The sequence below is a fragment of the Anabrus simplex genome, chromosome 14 (assembly GCF_040414725.1).
Source record: "Anabrus simplex isolate iqAnaSimp1 chromosome 14, ASM4041472v1, whole genome shotgun sequence".
In the NCBI taxonomy this organism is placed as follows: Eukaryota; Metazoa; Arthropoda; class Insecta; order Orthoptera; family Tettigoniidae; genus Anabrus; species Anabrus simplex.
The window spans coordinates 11,132,194-11,158,241 of record NC_090278.1 but is presented as its reverse complement, the minus strand read 5'-3'; the positions used below and the strand labels follow the sequence as shown (position 1 = coordinate 11,158,241).

The following is a 26,048-nucleotide window of genomic DNA, read 5'->3' as shown; positions in this document are numbered from 1 at the left end:
TTGCAACATTTTTGTAACGCTACTCTTTTGTCGGAAATCACCCGGAACAAATCGACCTGCTTTTTTTTAATTTTTTCCAGTTCTTGAATCAGGTAATCCTGGTGAGGGTCCCATACACTGGAACCATGCTCTAGTTGGGGTCTTACCAGAGACTTATATGCCCTCTCCTTTACATCCTTACTACAACCCCTAAACACCCTCATAATCATGTGCAGAGATCTGTACCCTTTATTTACAATCCCATTTATGTGATTGCCCCAATGGAGATCTTTCCTTATATTAACACCTGGATACTTACAATGATCCCCAAAAGGAACTTTCACCCCATCAATGCAGTAATTAAAACTGGGAGGACTTTTCCTATTTGTGAAACTCACAACCTGACTTTTAACCCCGTTTATCAACATACCATTGCCTGCTATCCATCTCACAACATTTTCGAGGTCACGTTGCAGTTGTAACTTATTTATAACTCTATAGAGAATAACATCATCCGCAAAAAGCCTTACCGTACCTTCGATTCCACTCCTTTACCCATATCATTTATATATATAAGAAAACATAAAGGTCCGATAATACTTCTTTGAGGAATTCCCCTCTTAATTATTACAGGGTCAGATAAAGCTTCACCTACCCTAATTCTCTGAGATCTATTTTCTAGAAATATAGAAACCTATTCAGTCACTCTTTTGTCTAGTCCAATCGCACTCATTTTTGCCAGTAGTCTCTCATGATCCACCCTATCAAATGCTTTAGACAGGTCAATCGCGATACAGTCGATTTGACCTCCAGAATCCAAGATATCTGCTATATCTTGCTGGAATCCTACAAGTTGAGCTTCAGTGGAATAACCTTTCCTAAAACCGAATTGCCTTCTATCGAACCAGTTATTAATTTCACAAACATGTCTAATATAATCAGAAAGAATGCCTTCCCAAAGCTTACATACAATGCATGTCAAACTTACTGGCATGTAATTTTCAGCTTTATGTCTATCACCCTTTCCTTTATACACAGGGGCTACTATACCAACTCTCCATTCTTCTGGTATAGCTCCTCCGACCAAACAATAATCAAATAAGTACATCTGATATGGTACTATATCCCAACCCATTGTCTTCAGTATATCCTCAGAAATCTGATCAATTCCAGCCGCTTTTCTAGTTTTCAACTTTTGCATCTTGTTGTAAATGTCATTGTTATCATATGTAAATTTTTTACTTCTTTGGCCTTAGTCTCCTCCTCTATCTGGACATGATCCTTGTAACCAACAATCTTTACATACTGCTGACTGAATACTTCTGCCTTTTGAAGGTCCTCACATACACACTCCCCTTGTTCATTAAATATTCCTGGAATGTCCTTCTTGGAACCTGTTTCTGCCTTAAAATACTTATACATACCCTTCCATTTTTCACTAAAATTTGTATGACTGCCAATTATGCTTGCCATCATGTTATCCTTAGCTGCCTTCTTTGCTAGATTCAATTTTCTAATAAGTTCCTTCAATTTCTCCTTACTTCCACAGCCATTTCTAAATCTATTTCTTTCCAGTCTGCACCTCCTTCTTAGTCTCTTTATTTCTCTATTATAATAAGGTGGGTCTTTACCATTCCTTACCACCCTTTAAGGTACAAACCTGTTTTCGCATTCCTCAACAATTTCTTTAAACCCATCCCAGATTCTGTTTACATTTTTATTTACCGTTTTCCACCGATCATAGTAACTTTTTAGAAACTGCCTCATGCCTGCTTTATCAGCCATATGGTACTGCCTAACAGTCCTACTTTTAAGACCTTCCTTTCTATCACATTTATTTTTAACTACCACAAAAACAGCTTCATGTTCACTAATACCATCTATTACTTCAGTTTCCCTATAGAGCTCATCTGGTTTTATCAGCACGACATCCAGGATATTTTTCCCTCTGGTTGGTTCCATTACTTTCTGATTCAGCTGTCCTTCCCATATTAACTTATTTGCCATTTGTTGGTCATGCTTCCTGTCGTTCGCATTTCCTTCCCAATTGACATCTGGCAAATTCAGATCTCCCGCTACAATCACATTTCTTTCCATGTCGTTTCCCACATAGCTGACTATCCTATCAAATAATTCCGAATCCGCGTCAGTGCTACCCTTTCCCGATCTGTACACTCCAAATATATCAAGTTGCCTATTATCTTTAGAAATGAGTCTACACCTAGAATTTCATGTGTCTCATCTTTAACTTTTTCGTAGCTTACAAATTCTTCTTTCACCAGAATGGACACTCCCCCTCCCACCCTTCCTATCCTATCTCTACGATACACACTCCAGTGCCGTGAGAAAATTTCTGCATCCATTATATCCTTTCTCAGCCACGATTCATTTCCTATTACAATATCTGGTAAATATATATATCTATTAAATTACTTAATTCTATTCCTTTCCTTACAATACTTCTACAGTTCAACACTAACAATTTTATGTCATCCCTACTTGATTTCCAGTTCCCTGTTCCCGTATCACCGCTCCCTAGGCCATCCCGTTTCCCTGAATGTACCTCCCTATTACCTTTCCAAACAAATTTCGTAACTTATACGTACCACTATGGGTTAAATGAAGGCCATCTGAGCACAGACCCCTATCTCCTACCCACCCATTAGGATCTAGAAATTTCACTCCCAGTTTCCCACATACCCACTCCATAGTCTCATTTAAATCCCCAATCAACCTTCCAGTCAGTATCCCTTCTACACAGTATTCCACTAATAACAATCTCCGCTTTCTTAAACTTCACCCGTGCTGCATTTACCAGATCCCACACATCTCCAACTATGTTGGTACTTATATCAGCTTGCCTTATGTTGTTGGTACCAACGAGAAACACCACCACCTTCTCCTGCCCCTCCTCCCTCTCTTCTACTTTCCTCAACATCTGCCTCAACCTAATTCCTGGATAACACTCTACCCTGGTACCCTTTCCTCCACACACTTTCCCCACATGTCTAACGATGGAATCCCCCCTGACCAGAGCCTCAACCCTACCCACCTCATTTGATCCCCTCCCCTCCTGGTCAGCCCTATCTTTCCTGATAGCTGCAGAAGCTACTTCCTCCTCCCTTTTATCCTTCCCATGACCCTGTTCCACCTGTCTTTCCCTATCCTCTACTCAACATTTTCCTTTCCTAGCTTTTCCCTTCCTCCTACTTCCACACATCTCAGCAACAGTTCCTTGTCCCTCATCTTCCCTCCGTTGTTCTACCTGGAGTGACTCGTACCAATTTCGCACAGACACCTGTCCTGAATTCTGATCCTGAAGATAACAGTGGTGGGAAGATTCCAAGATATGGATCCAGGTGATCAGAGTGATATGCAAATGGAATAGTCGCTGAATTTTGAAGAAGTTTTGTGCATTTTGATCACAATCAATGTTCGCTCGATTTTTAACAAGAAAACCCATCTTGTTCTGGTTTCAGTTACATATAAAACTGTATGTTATATAACTATGCATACGATATAAGGTGTCATGTAAAATTAGGGATCCTTTGACTATGATCTCTGTACCGGGTGGTACACCTCCACGCCGCTAATTCAAACTTTGCGCCGGTTGAAACTCCTCTACTGGAGGAAGTCGGAACTTTATCTACAGTGTTAATTCTCAAGTTTCTCAGAAGATGTCCCTACTTGTAAATTTTGAAGTTTCTGAACTGGGTCGTTTTCGATGTATTTTTGTTTTGCCTTTAGTAAGAAGTGTGGACATTCTCTTCCAGATGGCACTACTGAAGGTCTACAATTATGCACCCTAGTGCGAAGTGAAAGAACTGTGTTTTGGAGAAATTTTAAATTCACAAGTTTGTTCTTTGTTAAATTTCTTTCAGTTATTGTTTAAGTTGGCAATATTAACCCTTTCTTTCCGCCAGTTTTGAATTCGACCAATAAGGAATTTCTGTAATTAATTTTCCACCAATAATGTGTTTCTTCTTCATCTTGTGTAGGGGTTTTCGTTGTTAGCCAATAAAATGATTGTGGGCGGGTGTTCTAATTCCTGAAACGCCTCGAACATTCCACGAGGGTATATCAACTGCTGATTTTCGGGTCTCCGGGCCACTTCAGTAACATCTATCAGTGTGTAAAATACGTAGCAGGGGGCGGGAAGCGCCTCTTCCTTCGGGCAGCAGTTCAACCACCAGGAAATGGCCGTTTAATAACTTCTTTTCTTGCGAGCTCAGCAGTTTAACTCTCGGGGCAGGTCCGAAGCCTTTCTACCATGTAACTTTCCTTTAAAATATAAAGACACTTGGTACCAATTCTATCTTTTTAAACTACATATTGGGATAGAGAGTGCTTAACCCTCTCGACCTCCCACTCATATTGCGTTGAGGTGAACTTATTTTCACAACCGTTTCTTCCTTAACGTAACGTAAATTGTCCCCTTCTATAAGTCACCTCTTTAGTATGGGATTAGTCCTTGCATTAGAGGCCTAGCGCCAAGTAGGTTTTAAATAAAGTGTAGTGGGAGTGCAAGAACGCCTCCTCTCAAGTTGGTATTTTAGAGGCCGTGTAATATTTCTGTTTCTTCTCTAATTAGGCCTCAGTAGGTTGGGTATTTTTACCCCTGTGTATGTGTCCTTGAAGGACAGCTTGAAGGTGGAATTTGGTGTGGCCTTGGATAGGCTTGAACGCAAGAGCGGGTCGCTCTTTCTTAAAATTTGTTTCTGTATGCCTCGAGGAGGCTTTACTGTGTAATTGGGAGCAAGAGCTCCTGGACATGATTGGGGTCTTCTGCCCCTTTGTTGAATCTTGTATAGCGTAAGGTTGGGCTTATTGCTCAAGAATTATGTATCTGGCTCTAGGAGCCCAAATCCTGTGACTCTGTAATTGTACATTCTCGATTGATGGCTTTGCTACTCTGTATCTGCCACTCTTGTTATTTCTTGATTTTGCAAAGAAAATATAACCTTGTTAAATTTTATCTTAACTTTAATTTCGTATTTTGAGACCTGTTCGCCCCAGCACCTTCTTCTACCTCTACCTACCACGGGAAACTCCGTAACAAGTGGTAGCAGAGCGTGGTTGAATGGGTCTCAATTTAGCCCCTTTTGACGGCTAAACATTGCCTTGTTTTCGAACTCTAACAATTTTCTCATTTGCTGGATTTTTTTTGATTTTTCCGTTTGTTTTCAAAATTGCTTTGTCATCATGCCCGGCCCTCGCGATGTTCTCCATCTTAACTATTTGCGCAAGGAGGAGTTGATCTATGAATTAACTATTAGAAACGTGCAATCTGGAGGCACGGTTGCGGTAGACACAAATAAGCTTAGAGAGTCCCTTGATTTGCCCATTTCCATCCCCACTTTGGGAGAGAAAGAAATTGACGACTCTCTCTCCACGATCACGGACAATACTACTGAGCTGGCATCTGTAATTACCTTTTTTGAAGAAAATGACCCGTCGTCTAATCAAATTAAACGTGTGCAAGCTAGGCTATTTCATTTTTCTGATAGAGTTAACGATCTGTTTTCTCTGAAGTTGAATGACGTTCAGAGGAAGGAAGCTAACGTCGTTCTTGAAAGTCTTTCTGAATTGTCCAGTAAGGTTACCCAATTGTTAACTGGGGAAGTTCCTCCCAAAACTGATCAACCCACTACGGTGAACGTAGGTAGCGAGGAAGAGCCTCCTAAGGGAGAAGTCAATAGGAAAACCGTGGGAGCTCAACAAATCTCTGCCCCATTGGACAACGAGTCTGAAAGCCGTACCTCGTTGAATAATGTACGTTCTGAATTAGCTTCTTTGCCACTTAAACCTTTACCTACTATGTCACCCGGGTTCAGCAGCTTGCCTCATCCATTAGCAATGTTGCTCAGAGGGATCTCTAAGTTTTCTGTTAATACTACCAGTGAAGTAATTTCATTATTAAGGTTTTTAGTTGAGTTTCAGGACCATGCTCTTGTTTTTTCTCTTTCTCCATGTCAAATTTTGCAGATAATTTATCCTTATGCAATTGGTGTTCTCTCAGACAAAATAGTAAGAGCCATTGCCGAACAATCATCTATTGAAGACTTCCACGCCCACTTGCTAGCTAACTTCATTCCGGCTAGGGCAAGGTCCTCACTTATTCAGAAGTACTATTATCGTGTACAGCGATTGGATGAAAACTTGGCAGATTTCATCCAAGATATTAAATTCTATACTAGTGTGTTTGCTCTTCACTTCCCTGAAGATCAGATTGTACAAGCTATTGTGGATGGTATTTCACCATCCTATAGGTCATATTTGTGTTTCGCGGCGTGCCCGCAAACCTTCTCTGAACTTGAAGCATTGGCTGTCTCAGCGGAAGGAGTTAGATACGCCGATACCTTGCGTGTCGCGAAAGAACCCCCTCCTTCTTTTAGTAATCCTCGGCCTCCACCTCGCCGACCAGTCACACCCCGTAAATATTATGCTTGCGGGTCGCCTGACCATCTTCGCAATAAATGTCCATTGATCAAATCGAGTAGGACAAATAGTGGAGCAGGTTCATCACAAGGTTGTTTTAAATGCGGCGCGTTCTCCCATATTGCTAAGAACTGCCCTAATACCAACAGCACCCCCTCCTGCTCAACTTCGGGTGCAACTTCCAATAACAATCAAAAGTGACTAGTGGCTTCGGCTGGGTCGACTAATCCATCTTCCCGAGGCTCAGCCCCTGGTAAACAGGTCGAAAATTCAGGGAAGACTCAGTCTTCAAATGTATCTTTTGAATGCCCCAGAGCCCCGCACCTGTGCCCTTCCTCAAAATTGAATTAAATAATGAGCCTGTAACAGCTCTATTAGACTCTGGCAGTGTTTGTTCTATCATTTCGGCTGAATGGTATACGAAATTGAAATCTGTTGTAGACTTCCGGACTATTGCTCATCTTCTGTTCAATACGTTCCGGCTAATTCTTCTCCATTAGAAATTTTAGGCTCCTTATACGTCAAAATTCGTATTTTTAAATTTACTTGGAAAGTTAAATTGTTTGTCGCCAAGCACTTGTCTTGCCCCATTATATTGGGAGCTGACTTCATTTCTCACACCGGTGTAGTGCTCGACCTTCAGAGTAAGTCGTGCACATTCAAATTTGCCTCTAATTGTAAAATCCCTTTGTTAAAGTGTAGCTCTGTATCATATTCATCTATTTCGCCAACCCACGATGAGATTTTGTTAGACCTTAGACATCTACCTGAGGAGCAGGCTGATAGTATTCGTAAGTTGTGTCAGTCGTTTCCAGAGGTGTTCTCTGATACTCTTGGTGTTACTGACCTTATTGAATACAAAATTGAGGTCACGGATTCGATTCCTGTCCGTTTTCCACCATATAGGCTATCTCCACCTAAAATGAAGGCTCTGAAAGAAATCATTGATCAGATGTTTAAGGATGGTATTATTAGGCCCCCTAAGTCGGCGTATTCTTCGCCTATTTTTCTAGTCCCGAAACCACAAGGTGGCTTCAGGCCTGTCATTGATTACAGGGCTCTCAATCGGAAGGTGGTGTTGCAATCTGTGCCCCTTCCTGACCTTCATTCTTGTTTTTCATGGTTTCGTAAAGCTAAATTCTTTACCATCTTGGACCTGAATCAGGCCTATAATCAAATTCCCCTAGCTGAAGAGTCTAAACATCTTACAGCGTTTGCTACGGATTGGAATCTGTATGAATACAACCGCGTGCCTTTCGGGCTCCCCACGGGAGCAGCTGTACTCACTAGACTGCTAGATAGGGCCTTCTCCGACATCAAATTCGAGTTCTTGTACCACTATCTTGATGATGTCGTCGTATTTTCGGAGACTTTTGAAGAACATCTAGATCATCTAAAGGAAGTTCTCAATCGCCTTCGTAAGGCTGGGCTAACTGTGAAGTTGTCCAAGGTAGCTTTCGCTAAGCCTTCCATGTCATTCCTAGGGCATATTGTTTCGCCCGATGGTGTTGCTGTCGATCACTCTAGAACACAGGCCATCCATGATTTTAAACCTCCCAGGGACATCAAAGGGATCGCCAGCTTCATTGGTATGGTGAATTTCTTCAGGAAGTTTATTCCTAACTTCGCTAATAGAGCGGCACCCTTGAACCTTCTCCGTAGGAAAGGCATCATATTTGAGTGGGGACCTTCTCAAGAAGCCGCTTTTGGAGATCTTAAATTAGCTCTGGGTAATGCCCCTGTTCTGGCTATGCCCGATTTCTCGAAGAAGTTCATCGTCCAAACCGACGCGTCATCGTCGGCGGTAGCTGCAGTACTCCTTCAAGAGACTGAACTAGGGAGGCGACCCATCGCCTATGCATCTAGGACTCTATCGGCTCAAGAAGCCAAGTATTCCATCTATGAGCTCGAAGGTTTGGCAGTCTTATTTGCCTTAGAAAAGTTCCGTCTCTATCTGGAACATGTCAAATTCGACCTGGAGACTGATAATCAAGCCTTAAGCTGGGTCTTAGGTAGGCCGCGTCGTACTCGTCGTATAGCCCGTTGGGCTATCCGAATTTCGGCATTCCAATTTGACGTTAGGCATATCAGAGGTACTGAAAACGTTGTTGCAGACGGACTCAGCCGTATGTTTTCCAACGACGTCGAGACCCACGAACCTGTCGAAAGTTCATCACCTCCCGAGCCCATACTATCTGAGGTTAATGCCATCTTAACAGATGCTCCCATGCTCTTTAGGGACGTTGAGAAATACCAACGTGAAGATCCTACGCTGGCTCCGATAATGGAAACCCTTTCTTCTGGGGAACACGTCGTCCCTTATGTACTGAGGAAGAGAGTTTTATGTTGCCCTTCGAGGCATGATAAGATGATGAAAGTGGTCGTTCCAGGTGTTCTTGTACCTATGATCTTCAAGTACTACCATGAGACCCCATTAGGGGGGCATCTAGGCATCTTTAAAACTCGTGAAAAGATTCGTGAAAGGTTCACCTGGAAGGGTATGGACGGTGAAATTCGTGAACTAGTAAAGGCGTGTAAATCCTGCTTGCTTAGTAAACCCACCATGTCTACCAAGGTAGGCCTTTTGTCTTCTCATCAAGCGTCGCGCCCAATGGAACGGCTGTATATTGATTATGTAGGACTCTTCCCCCAGTCAAAGGGAATTGCCAACAAGTTCATCTTTGTATGTGTAGATGATTTTACAAGATTTTCCTGGTTATTTCCGACTAAGCCTGCTACCGCTCAGTCCACCATTACTTGTCTAAATTCAATCTTTGCTTCTTTTGGTACGTGTCAATATATTGTGTCTGACAATGCTAAGGCTTTCACATCTAATTTATTTCGTAAATTTTGTTTTGGTCTGTCCATATCTCATGTGACAACTTCTGCTTATTATCCTCAACCATCTCTGGCTGAACGGGTTAATCGTAACCTGAGGTCCGCGCTTATTGCCTATCATCATGAAGATCATTCTAGGTGGGACACGTCCCTACATTGGGTAGCTTTTGCTTTGAACTCGGCTGTTCATGAATCACATAAATTTACTCCAGCTTCGTTGATGTTCAAGTTTGTTCCCAACACGCCGCTCTCTAACCTCTGGTCTCTGAGTGACATTCTACCTGAGCAGTAGATCCAGATAACATTAAAGATCTTTGGAAGAAGGCTAAAGCCAATCTTAAAGTGTCTCATGAAAAGGTTAACGAAAGATATGATCGTGGACGGAGACCCACCAATTTGACGGTAGGCGACCAGGTGATGGTCAAGAATTTTGTTCCCGCGGGCAAGCTTGCCCCCAGATTTCATGGGCCGTGTACTATTATCGATTTCCTTACACCCGTTACTTTATTGCTAAGCAATCCAGCCACCGAGAGGATATATAGGGTTCGCCTGTCACAGGTGAAACCGGTGTAATTTCTGTGCTAACTTGCTTCATATAATTTTGAAAGAAATATGAAGGTTATATTTTTGTTCGCTGGATTTCACTTTTAAGGCCTTCTGCCCTTGGAATCTGTTTCCCTGTATATAAGCATTTTTGTAAACCTTCCCCGACCAGTTAAACTGCCATCCTGTCCTTGCCATGGCCATTACCACGCTCCCGTCTCCTGCTCAACAACACACAGTGGCTCTTCAATGAAATGAATATTTCTACGCCGCTGGCCCCTCAGTTCCACCACAATGAATGTACCCTAAAATCATTCTGGTCCAACAAAATTCTGCCGGCGAGCTTTAATGTTTCAGTGCTCCCGCAGCAGCGCGGCGCCGTACCGCCACTGAGGTGGGGTAAGGGCCCGCCCCTCTCCGTGAGGCTAACCAGTGTACGGCGAGCCGGAGTCCTCCTCCCGGCCAAGGCTGATGTGCGGCGCACAACCTGCAACTAGCCCACGACCTTGTATGTTCGCCGCGGGCGCGGCGTGCTTCAACTCCACTACTCCTCTCATAGTGCGGGCGAGCGGTATCTCAGGGTACTTGAGGGGTCCGAGCGGCCTCCTCTGGACACAAGCAGCAGCGGCCGGTCTGGCCGTCTAATTTAATCAACCTTGAATATATATTTAATCAGCTACATGGACATTTAATATCACCATTACTACATTTTTGAATTCAACGACAATATCTAGTGGACTCAGAAAATTTTTCTCGACTTTCAAGAATTAAAGGGTTTTTCCTTCTACAAGCAGAAAGACATTACATCAATAGTAACCAAAGAATTTTGAAACTGGATCCAATCATTTTAAGAAAACTTGTTGGTAAATACTTCCGCAATGAACTTCTATATCAACATCATAACTTGGACCTTATTTTGAAACTAAAGTTTATGTTCTTCTGTGTTTCCCCTTGGAGGAACTTTGGGGGGGGGGGGGTCTGTACCGGGTGGTACACCTCCACGCCGCTAATTCAAACTTTGCGCCGGTTGAAACTCCTCTACTGGAGGAAGTCGGAACTTTATCTACAGTGTTAATTCTCAAGTTTGTCAGAAGATGTCCCTACTTGTAAATTTTGAAGTTTCTGAACTGGGTCGTTTTCGATGTATTTTTGTTTTGCCTGTAGTAAGAAGTGTGGACATTCTCTTCCAGATGGCACTACTGAAGGTCTACAATTATGCACCCTAGTGCGAAGTGAAAGAACTGTGTTTTGGAGAAATTTTAAATTCACAAGTTTGTTCTTTGTTAAATTTCTTTCAGTTATTGTTTAAGTTGGCAATATTAACCCTTTCTTTCCGCCAGTTTTGAATTCGACCAATAAGGAATTTCTGTAATTAATTTTCCACCAATAATGTGTTTCTTCTTCATCTTGTGTAGGGGTTTTCGTTGTTAGCCAATAAAATGATTGTGGGCGGGTGTTCTAATTCCTGAAACGCCTCGAACTTTCCACGAGGGTATATAAACTGCTGATTTTCGGGTCTCCGGGCCACTTCAGTAACATCTATCAGTGTGTAAAATACGTAGCAGGGGGCGGGAAGCGCCTCTTTCTTCGGGCAGCAGTTCAACCACCAGGCAATGGCCGTTTAATAACTTCTTTTCTTGCGAGCTCAGCAGTTTAACTCTCGGGGCAGGTCCAAAGCCTTTCTACCATGTAACTTTCCTTTAAAATATAAAGACACTTGGTACCAATTCTATCTTTTTAAACTACATATTGGGATAGAGAGTGCTTAACCCTCTCGACCTCCCACTCATATTGCGTTGAGGTGAACTTATTTTCACAACCGTTTCTTCCTTAACGTAACGTAGATTGTCCCCTTCTATAAGTCACCTCTTTAGTATGGGATTAGCCCTTGCATTAGAGGCCTAGCGCCAAGTAGGTTTTAAATAAAGTTTAGTAGGAGTGCAAGAATGCCTCGTCTCAAGTTGGTATTTTAGAGGCCGTGTAATATTTCTGTTTCTTCTCTAATTAGGCCTCAGTAGGTTGGGTATTTTTACCCCTGTGTATGTGTCCTTGAAGGACAGCTTGAAGGTGGAATTTGGTGTGGCCTTGGATAGGCTTGAACGAAAGAGCGGGTCGCTCTTTCTTAAAATTTGTTTCTGAATGCCTCGAGGAGGCTTTACTGTGTAATTGGGAGCAAGAGCTCCTGGACATGATTGGGGTCTTCTGCCCCTTTGTTGAATGTTGTATTGCGTAAGGTTGGGCTTTTTGCTCAAGAATTATGTGTCTAGCTCTAGGAGCCCAAATCCTGTAACTCTGTAATTGTACATTCTCGATTGATAGCTTTGCTACTCTGTACCTGCCACTCTTGTTATTTCTTGATTTTGCAAAGAAAATATAACCTTGTTAAATTTTATCTTAACTTTAATTTCGTATTTTGAGACCTGTTCACCCCAGCACCTTCTTCTACCTCTACCTACCACGGAAAACTCCGTAACAATCTCAATATTGACAGCTATGTTATATTTCCTATGGAAGTGATTGCTGTATTTGAAGTCATGTAAAACTGGAGGTCCTTAGCTATGATCATAGTATCACTCATAGAAAAGTGGAGGTCCTATAGGTATGTTAAATTTTGGTGTTTTTTGGTATGATCGTAATATACCAAATATAAAATTACAAGCTTGTTGCTTAGTCTGTTACCGAGCTCGATAGCTGCAGTCGCTTAATTGCGGCCAGTATCCAGTATTCGGGAGATCGTGGGTTCGAACCCCACTGTCGGCAGCCCTGAAGTTGGTTTTCCGTGGTTTCCCATTTTCACACCAGGCAAATGCTGGGGCTGTACCTTAATTAAGGCCATGGCCGCTTCCTTCCCACTCCTAGCCCTTCCCTGTCCCATCATCACCATAAGACCTATCTGTGTCGGTGCGACGTAAAGCAAATAACAAAAGAAAAACTTAGTCTGTTGACAAATAACCTAAGTAACAATAAGGTAATACATTTTTCTGGCCTGTGTTTCAGTGTAACATCATTGGAAGTAATCATAAACCCCAGTATCTTCTAACTACTTCAGTTGCAGTGTGAAATGGACCTGCAAATAAAGGTCAAGGAGGAACCAGCCTGGCTTGAAGGAATAACAAAGGCATCACTTGTAAGTCTCATTCCACATAACTTTATAGAGGTCAGAATTAATTAATTTATTAATGTGTTTGTTTGTTTGTTTGTTTGTTTGTTTGTTTGTTTGTTTGTTTGTTTGTTTGTTTGTTTATTATGCCTTTGTAGGTGCCAAAGTTAGGGCTCTTGGCCCTCTCTTACACTTAACCACTGTAGTGATACATCATTGGGAGCAGAGTTTGAGTACTTAATATTATATAGTAAAATAATAACCTACACAAAAATACATTACACTTTTCTAACTCACATTCATTCGATCTTCCATTCATACAGATTAGTCAACTGCATTCAGCAGGTAGTCTCGGCAAGTAGATGTAAATTTAAGTAATGAGGTGGAATTTCTGACACTGACAGGCAGGGAATTCCAAAGTCTAGAACCCGCCACAACAAAGGAATTGTTGTACATAGAGGATCGGTGGACAGGAATAGAAAGGGAGGAACCACAGCGGGTATTACTGCTGTGAAAGGAGGACAAATACTTAAGCTGGGATGAAATGTATAGTGCTCTGTCTTCAGAGGGCAGTCTGTATGTGATACGTTCATCGTTTTTCAGGTTTCAGCCACAAAATAGTGTGATATTATGGGGTGACATGTGTATCATAACTCAGACTGTATATGAATCTAAGGCAACAATTAAGTACTCACTGAAGTTTTGAAGTCTGCTCTTTTGTTGCGTCTACCGGAATGACGTCACAGTAGTCGAGGACGGGAAGCACTAGCATTTGTATGAGTTTGACTCTCACATTACAAGGTAAAATATCGCTGTTTCTTTTAACCGAATGAAGTATCGAAAATATTTTTTTACCCACTTTCTGAATGAATTGAGACCAATTTAAAGTTTCGCTCATTGTCACTCCCAAGATTTCTCACAGTTTGGCTGAATGGAATAACTCTACCAATCAGTATAACTGCAGGAATAGTTTCATATCTTAGTGTGGCCAACAATTTTTGAGAGCCAATAATGATTGTTTGTGTCTTGGAGGGGTTAAGAAGGAGGGAATTTTTCTAGGAGTGTTCATTAAGTCGCTGAAGGTCAGCATTGATGCCTGTTATTGCATGAGTCATTCTTTTTGATGAAATGTCGTTTATGTACAAAATAAAGAGCAATGGGCCTAAAACACTACCCTGCAGCGTGCCTTCCTTCCTGGTTAGCCAGTGAGAGGTCTGATCAAGGGTTATAATTCGTTGAGCGCTTGATCAAACCTCTCACTGGCAGGGGCATAATTTACTATGTGCTTCCCCAATATTAACACCAGCAGTCACGTTTTGCTGCTTGGGCATCTGTAGTGGTATGTCTCTGTTTTGTTTCTTTGTCTGAGAGTATGCCACAGTGTGCTACACAATGCTGCCAGCTCTTAGGATCCAAAAACAACAGTATTGATCTACATCTATGTGTCCAGCTAGTGACAAAAGCATCGTTCGTGGGACAAGGAAAGGGCTTCTGGTGGCATAAGTTCCCAGATAAGGGCTGACGAATGGACAATTGGCCTCTAGCATTTACTAGGGAGACGGCGGTGCATTATATGTTTGATAGTGGCAAAAAACTGAATTAATGTTGTGGGCTTGATAGTGAAGGAACCATGGTTAGGTCCATCTAGTGATGAAGTTGTGATAGGCAGTGTCTCAAGATTGAGGCCTCAGTGCATTTCATGTGTTAAGTACCCTTTGACTGACTGTCGATTGTTAATTGATTACCTCTGTTGGTTATTGAAATGGATTTCTGGAGGGTGTGTAGTAATGTCTTTATTCTGCTTGGTTTGGTAATGGAATCTTTGTCGGATTGACATCATTTCCTATCGTATATTAGCTATTTGCAGTGCTAGTAATTGCTGAAGTGATGGAAAATGGTGGGTGCTAGATTGAATTAGGTTGTGGCCGGTAGGTCCATGGCTCTAATGGTGAACATATTTTTCTTCCAAAATAAATTCCAGGTAAGATTTGCTTCATTTAAACTTCTTTATATTGTCACTAATGTTGGGTGAGCACGTATTAAAATTATGCCTTGGCAGTTTACTGTGGGTATAGCTTGTCTAAAGCAGACACCCTGATGAATGTGGAGATGTATTGAAAATTTTTGAGAAGAAGCATGATTTTTCATCATCTTTTCTTGCTCTGTCTGTTGCTACTCTAATCTCAGTCCATTGCAATCTTCTGAGTGCGTGACTTTCAGTTCAGTGGCTCTTCATCTGATAGCTCCGAGGGTTAACTGATGCATACTAATTTCATGTTGGTGAGTGTGATTCGCGTTCAGTGTTGAGGTATTTGAAGACGCTGAATTATCCCAGCATATGTATGTAGTTATACTGGCATGAAAGTGAATTCCTGCACATCATTGTGGCACCTCTATGTCTTTGATAACCTTGAATGTTGGAAGAGAGATGTTCAGTGAATAACTGTGACTTGACAGTAATAGTCTATTGCAAGCTGTGTGAACTGCTAATTTATAGATAAGATATTGCCGAAGAGTTGCTTAAAGCTAAAATTCTGCAATTAATGCACGCTGCTCTCAGAATAAATGTGTGCTTGTTGAGTTTTTCTCTCTCTCCTGTGGGTTGGGACGCAGATGAAGAATACATCCACAGTATCCCCTGCCTGGTGTAAGAGGTGACTGAAAGGGGCAACCAAGGGATGATTAAATTAGAACCATGAAACTACTTGTGATTAGTACCATCACCTGGGGAAAGCCATGGGTCTCCTTTATTACACAATAGGTTTGTGATTAGTACCAGAGAGCAGTTCACTGTGGGTTTCCAATGCCTGTGATTAGTACCACTATATGCGGAACATAGCGGGCTTATGTTGCCCGTGATTTGTAGCATTATGTGGGAAACACCGTGGGTCTGGGCATCGCCTATGATTAGTACCACTTTATGAGCATCACTGTTGGTCAACATTGCCTGTGATTTGTACACATTATTTGAGGAACACCACGGGATAGTACTAGCCCCTGTGATTAGTACACCTCTATGTGAGGTGCACCATGGGTTTGCTTTGCCTATGAGTGGCGCCATTTTGTGAGAAACATTGTAGGTCTATTTTACCAGTACGACATACATTACTTGTAAGTAGTACCATAATTTTTTGGAACACTGTGATTTTACGCTACCTTTGATTAGTACCGCAACTTGAGAAATGCCATGGTTCTACTTTACTAGCATTAAATGCCATTATGAGAGACCATTTACCTGGATATAGAACCCCTTTAGACAACAAGCATCATCGATTCAGGATTGTGCTTTGGAAGCAGTCCCTTAGTCAGTAATATAGTTTCTGGGAAGGTGAGGCATTGCGGGTCGGATCCACTGATTGTTTTAAATTCATATTCATCCATTCATTCTTCATCACGTTTTGTATTCTGGTCAGTGGGTGATTATTGTACTTTGAAATTGTAATTTCATTTCGTCACATTTCATACCGTTAGGGGCCGATGACCTAGATGTTATGCCCTTTAAACAACAAGCATCATCATCATCATCATCATGAAACCAGTCTACTAAACAGAATGTTAACATAGGAGTGATTACTCTAGTTTACTCTCACATCCACAGTCTGTTGAATGATATGTGTGTTAAGGAAAGAGGAGATTTGCCTATGGCATATGAGAGATAAAATAGCTCAAAATCTGAATGCAATTTCTCTCATAATAAGTATTTTGCTCAGACTTTGAATTCATTTAGAAAGGCAGAATAATGATTAGCTTATTTTATTTCTCACATACAGGTCTGTGTCTATGTTACTTATAGAACCCTGCATAACTCTAGAATACATGATTTTTTGAGATAATTTTCTTTAATATGCCTCTTCTTAGGGGGTTCTAACACTTTGAGGACGTAACGCACATAAAAAATTAACTATTCTTTCCTCTATGTCATTAATTCATTTTGTCATTTTGTGCATCATTTTTCTTCCTTTCCTTAGTTCAGCTACTGTTCTCTTTCTTCTATATTGAATCGGTTAAGTCGGTATATTCTAGAATTGCGTAACTTACTTTGATTCATTTTTATTAGTAAATTAACTTATATTAGAACATAAGCTTTTGATCACAGTCCCTCGCCCACACCTTTATTGCTGACGAGGTTTTATGAATCCAGGTGAGAAATTTCAAGGTCTCATTGTAGATCATGAAAGAGCTCCTGAAACTGCAGATGTCCACTCCAACATTGCTGACTCTCTACTGATGGTGTTCTCATCCCCACAGTTCTTCACGGAACACAACATACCATCCCCTTAGTAGTACAACGTTTTATTAGTAGATGCATTGAGATTGGGCTACATCTTTCCCTGGTATATGACTGTGATAAGCTTGCTTCTTTCATATTAGTTTTCTTCTTTTTACACTTGGAAGCAATGAAATGTGCTGTTTGAAACAGAACTGTCTCAATACTTTGTGTAGCCCCTGTGAGGTTGGCAAAACCAGAGTAGAGAATGTGATTCAAAAATTTCAAATTTTTTAAATCTTTATGTAAACAGACTGAATGCTGAGAAGAAAAAATGATTCAGAACAGTTTTAACACCTGGAAGTGGTTCAAACAACCTCTAAGATTTGATTGATATGATTGGACATATGACAACAGTTCATACGATTTAGTGTTTATCTCTGTGGCAGCTTACTTCCAAATTCTGTGCGAGATGGCCTCAATTCTATGGCCAGTAGGATATCTTCTGCTTTGCTAGGAAATGTTTCTCATTTTATATTTGGTTCTCAGTCTCATCCTTTTTTCTGACATAAGGAGTGATCAAGGATATTAACACCATTCTCTGTACAGCCTTCGGTTTTAACAATCCTCTGCTGGCAAAAACCTTCCTTAAACATTACTGAAATTTTGAAATTAACTGTCAGGTAATGCTTTATCGTACTCATTTGTTGGTGACTAGATTTGTAGCTGTCCGTTATATGCATATCTAATATATCTAACTTTCCACAGGAAAATATTGAACATGTATCAGGAGTGATAGCTCTGAAGAAAGAAGCCAAATCAGAGTTAACAGAGCCAGGGCCAACACAGGAAAGCTCTCTTGAGGTAATGTGCATAATTTGATAACCCATTGTCAGGTAACGAAAATACCATATTTACACGAATAATCCCCACCACCGAATAATCCCCGCACCCTAATTTTAGGAAGAATCATTTTGAAAAAATGAAATGAACTAAAATTCCTTGCATTGAAAGAGTAACATAGGCATTAACAAAATTTCATACCACTCCTCAAGGTCCACGTGGTCTTTGTGCAAATATGAACATGACGGATGTAACTACTTTGCCTGAACATATTACAGGTGATAAAAATGCCTATTCACTGCTATAAAATATATATGACAAGAAAATTAGCATGTAGGGCTTCTTACATGACAAGTATTTAATTAATCTGAGCTTGCAATGGGGTTGATTTGCTGTAGATCGGAAGATTCTTTGTCTCTTGCATTACTAGAATCCTTTCCTAAATTTCAAAGTAAAAAGCAATTGTTACGTCAACTTTTCTGCATCTCTAATGAATCTACAAGATCTTATTAACATTCATATACACTTCAGTTATATTAACATGTATTATATATTTTTGTGACTGAAGCTTTCACAGGCTTGTTCTTTAAGCTATTCACTGTGTTTCGTCGGCATTAATAAGCACAGTGCTGGACATTGCATATGTTGCGCTGATCTTCAGGAGTTAGCATCTTACTTTATTTAAGCGACATGTCTTCGACATATACACAATTTTGGGACTTTAAATTTATTAAATCATGTTGTGACTTCATTCCTGGCAGTATTTGCGGGCTTGTTTAAAGAACTGTTCACCTCTTCTAGTAAACATTTTAAGGCACAGTGCTGGACATTGCTTGTCTTGTGCTACTCTTCAGGGATATGCGCCTTGCTACATATAAGTGACTGATCTTTGAATTCTTCTTGTTTTTATGATTTAAAATTGTGCAGTGCTAATCCGTATTGTCTTATATTGCTTCTTGAGCTACTTCTATGAAACACTTATCCTTTAATTTTTGTGTTCCTGTGCATTGTTTTTGTATTTTTAATCGGCTGATTGGTGGTCGAAACCGGTACCGCTTTTAACCAAATAAGAATGTAACACTACATTTCTTATTTACTTGTATTGAATCGGTTGAACCACGGACAGTGATGGCAACAGTGTGTTGGACAAAAGCTACACACCTCGTTAGTTGTGATGTCCCATCACCTCTGCTGCTCTCTTCATACTGACGTCCCCTCCAGGGTCGCCCCGGCCTTCATAGTAGGTCCGGGTGCGTGTTTATATATTGAAGCACGTCCCTAGAGGGGGCATCAGTGGGGTTGGCTGCAGAGGAGGTGGGGAACCAGGAGAGGGTAATACGCCTCTCAGTTGCTATCTTAGTTAGTTGTATGTACATTGTCAATAAATACAAAAAGCGGTGGAGCACAGCGCCCCGGCCTGATCTTAATGTCCATAACACCACAGAGCTGTCCGTATAGATGTCGAGATGGTTGGGTCCATGAGGGATGTTGCCCAGGTTGCTGCCATTATTGCTGCTGAAGTCTCTGCCGCGTGGATTGGGGCTGGACGTTCGAAGGCCTGGGCCCACCCCATCTGGTAGGCTGGTGCTACCGCTGCAATGGAGTTGGGCATTGCATCGGAGTAAATGGTGATGGAATACTGTGGATGTGCCATTGTCTGTGGCGTTGCAATGAATTCTGGAGTCAACAGTCACCGTATCCAAACGTTCTCACCTGAGAGTGCATACTTCAGTAAAAAATATGGTCATTTCATTACATATGCTAACTGTTACGGAGTTATCCATGGAAGTCAGAGGTGAAAGAAGGTGTGGGGTGGAATGGGTCTAAGTATAAGTCTGAAAGATGGATTTAAAATTTAAATAAAGGTTATATTTTCGAAACTTAACAATGGTGACATAGAATTTTTGAGCGTACAACAAATAACAACAAGTTAAATCAGGTACACGGTTAAGAAGACCAAGATTAGAGAAAATTTTAACCAGTTTCCACTAGGGGAAATAACAAAATCAGGTACCAGATTAGTTTTACAAGGAAAGCCCGAGCTTCGGGTTCTTACAAGTTCTGGGCTTCGTGCTCCAAGTTACAATTTCTGAGCCCTCAGCTCACAACCACAAATTACCAAAGAGCAGAAAACCCCTCACTACATGAAGCACATGCTCCCAACTTACATCTCAAGCCTCTTTAAGGCACTTTTACCATAACACCATAAAGAGCTGACCCGCTCTCGATCTTTCAAGCCTATAGAGGCAATAACAGACTTTTACACAAACTGCCATCAAGGAATTATAAAGAAACAGGGGTATCTCGTGCCCGATCTACTGGGCCTTAGTGTGCAAAAACTAGGTTAATTTAAATGGCCCAAAACAAAAGGATGGAGCCGTGAAGTTGCACTCCTAAATCTACATTTTAAAACCTAAGTGGCTCTAGGCCAATAAACAGGGGCTAATCCCAAGGTAGGGAGGTGACTCATATGAGAAAACTTTAATACATTAAGGAAGAGAAGAAACGGTTACGAAAATGTAGTCACCTCAATTTCAAATGAAGGGGAGCTAGAGAGGGAAAAGCACTCTCTATCCCCGAATTACAGTTCCAGTGAAGTGGAGTATTTACAAAGGTTGAAAAGGCTTACATATTTAAAGATATAGGTTACATATTAAAGGTTTTGAACCTTCCCCGGGAGTTAAACTGCTCAGCTTGCAAGAAATAAAGATGTTAAGAGGCCATTATCTTGATGAAGAGCTGCTGCCTGAAGAACGGGGCGCTTCCCGCCCCTGCTACATGTCCACACACTAAGCTAGATGTTACTGATGTGGCCTGGAGACAAGAAAATCACCAGTTTTCATACCCTCGTGGAAAATTCGAGACCTTTCAGGAATGAGTAGACACACCCACTCAATTTTTATTGGTTGACAGCAAAAACTTGTACACAAGGCAATGAAGAAACACCTTATTGGTGGGAAATTAATTACAGAAATTTAGGATTGGTTAAATTCAAAACAGGCGGAAAGAAAACTTAATATTGCCAACCCACCAATGACAGAACAAAATTTAGTAAAAACAAAACTTATGAATACAAAATTTCTTCAAGAGAGTTCATTCCATTGCACCAGAGTGTATTACCATAGTTTTTGGTAGAGACATCTGTTAGAGAATGTCCACACTTCTTGATCACTGAAAAACAAAAGCAAATCAAAAACACACAGTGACATCTTCTGATAAACAGTAGAGTTGATTCCTTTTTTAAAGTTCAGAGCTTCTCCTGTAGAGGAGTTTCAATTGGCGCAAGATTTGAACTTGCGTCGTAGAGGTGTACTGCCCGGTACACTAACCAAGACAGATACCCAGCTATCTGCTGCCATTCATGTTCTATGGCTGTGGGTATCAAGGGTATGAGCTGCAGGGTTCGTTCCTATGTCGTATACCACTTCATTTCTTTTTTCAATTTAATTGTGATGCAGTTCAATATGGAACACTATGAAATTTTTATGTTTAATTACTTCTACAGTTGAAAACTAACATTTTTTGTCATCCCTACTGTACCGTTATCACTGCTCCCTAGGCCGCCCCATTTCCCTGAATATACCTGTCTATAACACTTCTAAACAAATTTCTTAACTTACATGCACCACTGATTTAAGTGAAGGCCACCTGAGTGCAGATCCCTATCTCCTACCCACCCAATAGGATCTAGAAATATCACTCCCAATTCCCCACTTACCCTTCTCCATAGTCTCATTTAAATCCCCAATCCCCTTCCAGTCAGTATCCCTCCTACACAGTATTCCACTGATAACAATCTCCGCTTCCTTAAACTTCACCCATGCTGCATTTACCAGATCCCACACATCCCCAACTATGTTGGTACTTATACGTACTTGTCTTACGTTGTTAGTACCTCCTTTCCCTCTTCCTTCTCTTCTACTTTTCTCAACATCTACCTCAACCTAATTCCTGGATAATGCTCTACCCTGGTTCCCTTTCCTCCACACATTTTCCCCACAAGTCTAAACATAGTATCCCCCATGACCAGTGCCTCAACCCTACCCACCACATTTTCCTTTCCTACCTTTTCCCTTCGTGTTACTGCCATACTTTTCGGCAGCAGTTCCCTGTTCCTTATCTTCCCTCGGTTGTTCTACCTGCAGGACTTGTACCAATTTCTCAGACACCTGTCCTGAATTCTGATCCTGAATAGAGCCCTTAGCCTGCAGTCTCCTTTCCCTTAAAACGTTAGTCCACCTGTCTTCTACAATTCCCCCTTTTCCTTCCTGTCCCTCTTGTACACCTACTGTATCCTGTACATTTTTTGAGGGTGGCCTACTTTCCTTCCTGTCCTCTGAGAGAATCCTAATTATCTCCCTCAAACTCTCCAACTCCTCCCTCATACCCCTTAATGGCTGACCATACCCACAGTTCCTACACTTGCACTCCTTAGCCATTATTTACAGAGTAATGAGAAGAAGGGGAAAAATAAAATAACTTGTTCTGTGCAAAATAAAAATGAAAGGGAAAAATATTGTGTATAAAAATGAAAGGAAAGGAATATTGTCAAGGACAGTTCACAAAGATCACAAAACAACAAGGTAATTAATATAAGCTACTACTACACTACAATACTACTTAGTTGTACATTTTTTTCTACTGTACTAGCCATACAATCGATTTCTGGTACAAGTAACACATTAACAAGAGATAGCAAATACCCTTAAAAATCATGAAAAAATTAACAGCAAAATACTCACCAAACTTGTGAAGCAACTGGACACAATCCAGAGAGAACTTTGATGGAAAGCAATGTTTTGGCACGGTAAGAAATAAACAGAAGTTTTGAATGAGCAACACAAGTATATCTCCTTTAAACCTATAATAATTTAATTAATAATTCATTTGAAAGAACGTTACATTTGATTGACAGAAGAACCTACTATTTTTAAAAACCTATGGTGCACCTTTTAAGGTAAATTAAATTAACTAAGAAAATAAATAATTAAATAAATTAAGACGGAAATAAAGTCAAAAACAGTTTCCACTGAAATGAGGGACATCCTCCAAATTACAATGACAATAAAAATTAATGAATTAATAAATTACCACTGGCTGAAGGCCCAATAATTAACAGTTCTTCCTGGAGATAGTTACACCTGAAATGATAATTAAGTGCAAAATGTTTGCAGGATTTCCTTCTTTTAGTTTATTACAAAATTTAGTAATGAAAAGCCATAAGATTCTTTCAAAGGAACCAGATCTCAGAGGCGACTACAGGAATTTAATGTAGACCAAACACCAGTCCAAATGCAGAAATGGGGCATATGGTTAACATGAAATAGGTCACAATGACGACCCAAAAATTCACAACACTTCACTAAAAGAACCAAGCAGCTCAAAACACAGGGCACAAGCCCACACAAATTATTCATCAAACACCAAGATTTAGGAGTAAATCCACTCAAACACAAGGGCCACGCCCACTTCAGATCAATTATATATCAATAATACAGAGCAAATGCACTGCAATCACAAAGGCCACGCCCACTTCAGATCAATTAATAAACAAGAAGTAAGAGCTAATTAGCTCAAAACTTAAGGGCACGCCCAAGTCAACTAAGAATTTTTTCAATAATCCAACAGTCATGCCCATGGACGATAGTTGCCATGGAGACAACATGTACAAGAGCTACAAGAGCATAAAAGAAGAAAAAATTACATTACAGAAAAGAAAAATCAGAGAAAGAAAATTTAAAGGAATAAAGGGATTCCAATTCCCGGAGAAAATCTCGTGGTCTCAATCTTTTTAGTGGATGACTTCACATTATCAATACTATGTCATCCCTTATTAATAACATATCATTAAAATAATGTTCACAACACTTAAACGTTTTTCTTGATCTGAAACAGAAATAACATTTAGTACGAAGAAACATCTCGCTGAAAAGTTAAAAACATAAACAGTTTTTGAAGATTTCTTCCTCCCATATGGAGGTTTAAACAGTACTGTCAGTAAGCCAACAACTCTTTCATGTTTGGCAATTTTAAATTTCAAAACCTGAGAACCTGAAGATCAAACAAAATTGATTTCCACAGGATGCGTCTTGGTAGGTGTGCTAGGTACCAACTGATAAGCCCAGCCTAACACACGGGGGCGAAACGCTGGCAACCAGGAATAAATTAGTTGGAAAATTTATAATGTCCAATAACGGACCATTTATATTGGTGTTATGATAGTTTTTATCTGTAGAAACTATTCATACACTACTTCAGCATTTATATTGAATGCGATCTATCATCGTAGGTATCGATTCCTCGCTATGCACAAGCGTATCAATGTTGAGCGAGCCTGAGGTCTTCTCACAACTCTGACTGGTGTACTAAACATTGGGATAACATGTTTTTGCAATAAGTGCAATGACAGCAGTTGTTAACTCCTTAGAAATAAAAGCTCAAGTAAATGTTTGCTTAATGTTAATACTATGTACTGAAATAGGAATGTGATACTTCTCCCTTTCAAAATACAGTGTTGTGCATAACTAATTTCAGAGGTTACGTTATGTACTTTGACGTTTTGTTAAATTTCAGAAAGGCTCTTCCCGTGTAAATTTATAGTATATTTATTCTATAGGGAGCTTGAAATATGTTTTCATAATACGTGCGCATAAACCTAGGTTAGGAGATGCCGTTTGAAATAAGAAAATGGAAATATTTGCCGCAATCCTCTGGATTGATGCTATTATAGTTCTTCAGAATGAAACGGAATATGCATTTTTAGATTATTGGAATTCGAAAATAGTGCTAATGAATAAGCCTATTTTTTTTTGGAAAACATCTGCAGAAATGTTTAAAGAAACTGATTGCAGTTTCATACCAATTTGAAAGGTGTTTTTGTGCAAGTTTGTTATCTTTCCCGACTTTTATGGAAAATCATGTAAAACATTATAAGCAAAACCTTAAACTGAAGTGGTTTGCGTTCACTGTCATAAATATGTCAAAATGAAGAACAAAACTGTAACTATGGTAGAATGTGTTGGGAAGATATCTCCTTCTCTTATTGCTGTCATTGTGTAAGTAATTTATGATGGTACATTTTATGTTAATACAGGCAAGGATCTCTGGAAAGTGTGTGCTTCCTACTGAAACCTCGATTTCGAGTAAATCCTCATTTGAGGTTAAAAAATCAGGTCCCTGTAAAAGCGTTACATAGGGGTTCTACTGTTTATGTTGAACATACCTTACACGTGATTATCAGTATGGTTGTTTTCTCCATTCATTCCATTTGGAGATATGTACACTTCTTATTGTACAGAGTATATCTCATCGTGTAGTTCATTATCGGATACTTAGAGCTTGTCATTTTCCTCTCTATCGAGAGAAACATGATCCTCGTCGTCAGATTTTTTGGGAAACAGAAAATAAGGATCATTTAATGTGTCATCAGCCACCTATTATGTTCACTCTCACTAATTTCATACAATATATTTCGTATAGATTTCTCACATAACCGCTGATGACCAGCCATATTTGAACATGGAAACAATGAACAAATTATTACCTTCCTTACTGCAGCACTCCCTAGTCATGGAGGTAGCTGAACATTGTTTCTGTAATGACTGGCAGGTAGGACAACATTGAAATTCGACACATTCATCATATATGTAATTTATTGAGCAGGTAGTCAGCAAGCAAAAAATATTTTTAAATCTTGTCAGTAACTACTTAACGAGATGAAGGTTTTGGACATATACATCCATATTTCATCAGTTAAAGCAATTGAAAATTAAATCTGGGCCGATTAGCCCATTATGTGTAGAAGGGGTAAACGGGGTAGAGACGAACCCTAGTGCACATGTTCAGATGAAGATAATATTTCCTGACTACAGGTGGAGCACAGCTCATTTGTGGATTCAAGGATATGCTTCTCATACTCCGATGCAATCAGCTTAGGGCAGTGGTAGCACTTATGAATTAAGTTGTATAGTATGGTGACATTGGGTTTGATGGTGGCAATGTGTATTTGTGGTTTTTCTTTGTCTAAACTTTCAGGGACAAAGTGATATATTAAATTTTTTTATTCCAATTAGACCTTAAATTTTAGTGATCATATTTTCA

General features: G+C 40.3%; 1 protein-coding gene across 2 annotated transcripts in view; it reads left to right on the top strand.

Annotated features, from left to right (window-relative positions):
• The window catches only part of LOC136885244 (uncharacterized), a 62,411-nt gene that overhangs the window by 3,575 nt on the left and 32,788 nt on the right, over nucleotides 1–26,048 (top strand). The window contains exons 2-3 of one of the 2 annotated variants that reach the window (XM_067157723.2): nucleotides 12,796–12,925; nucleotides 17,874–17,969. In XM_067157723.2, the coding sequence (XP_067013824.2) occupies nucleotides 12,860–12,925; nucleotides 17,874–17,969 (162 nt within the window). In that variant the 5' untranslated portion in view covers nucleotides 12,796–12,859. Of the gene's footprint in view, nucleotides 1–12,787; nucleotides 12,926–17,873; nucleotides 17,970–26,048 lie in introns of those variants that run through there. The other variant, XM_068230435.1, reaches the window with a different exon arrangement.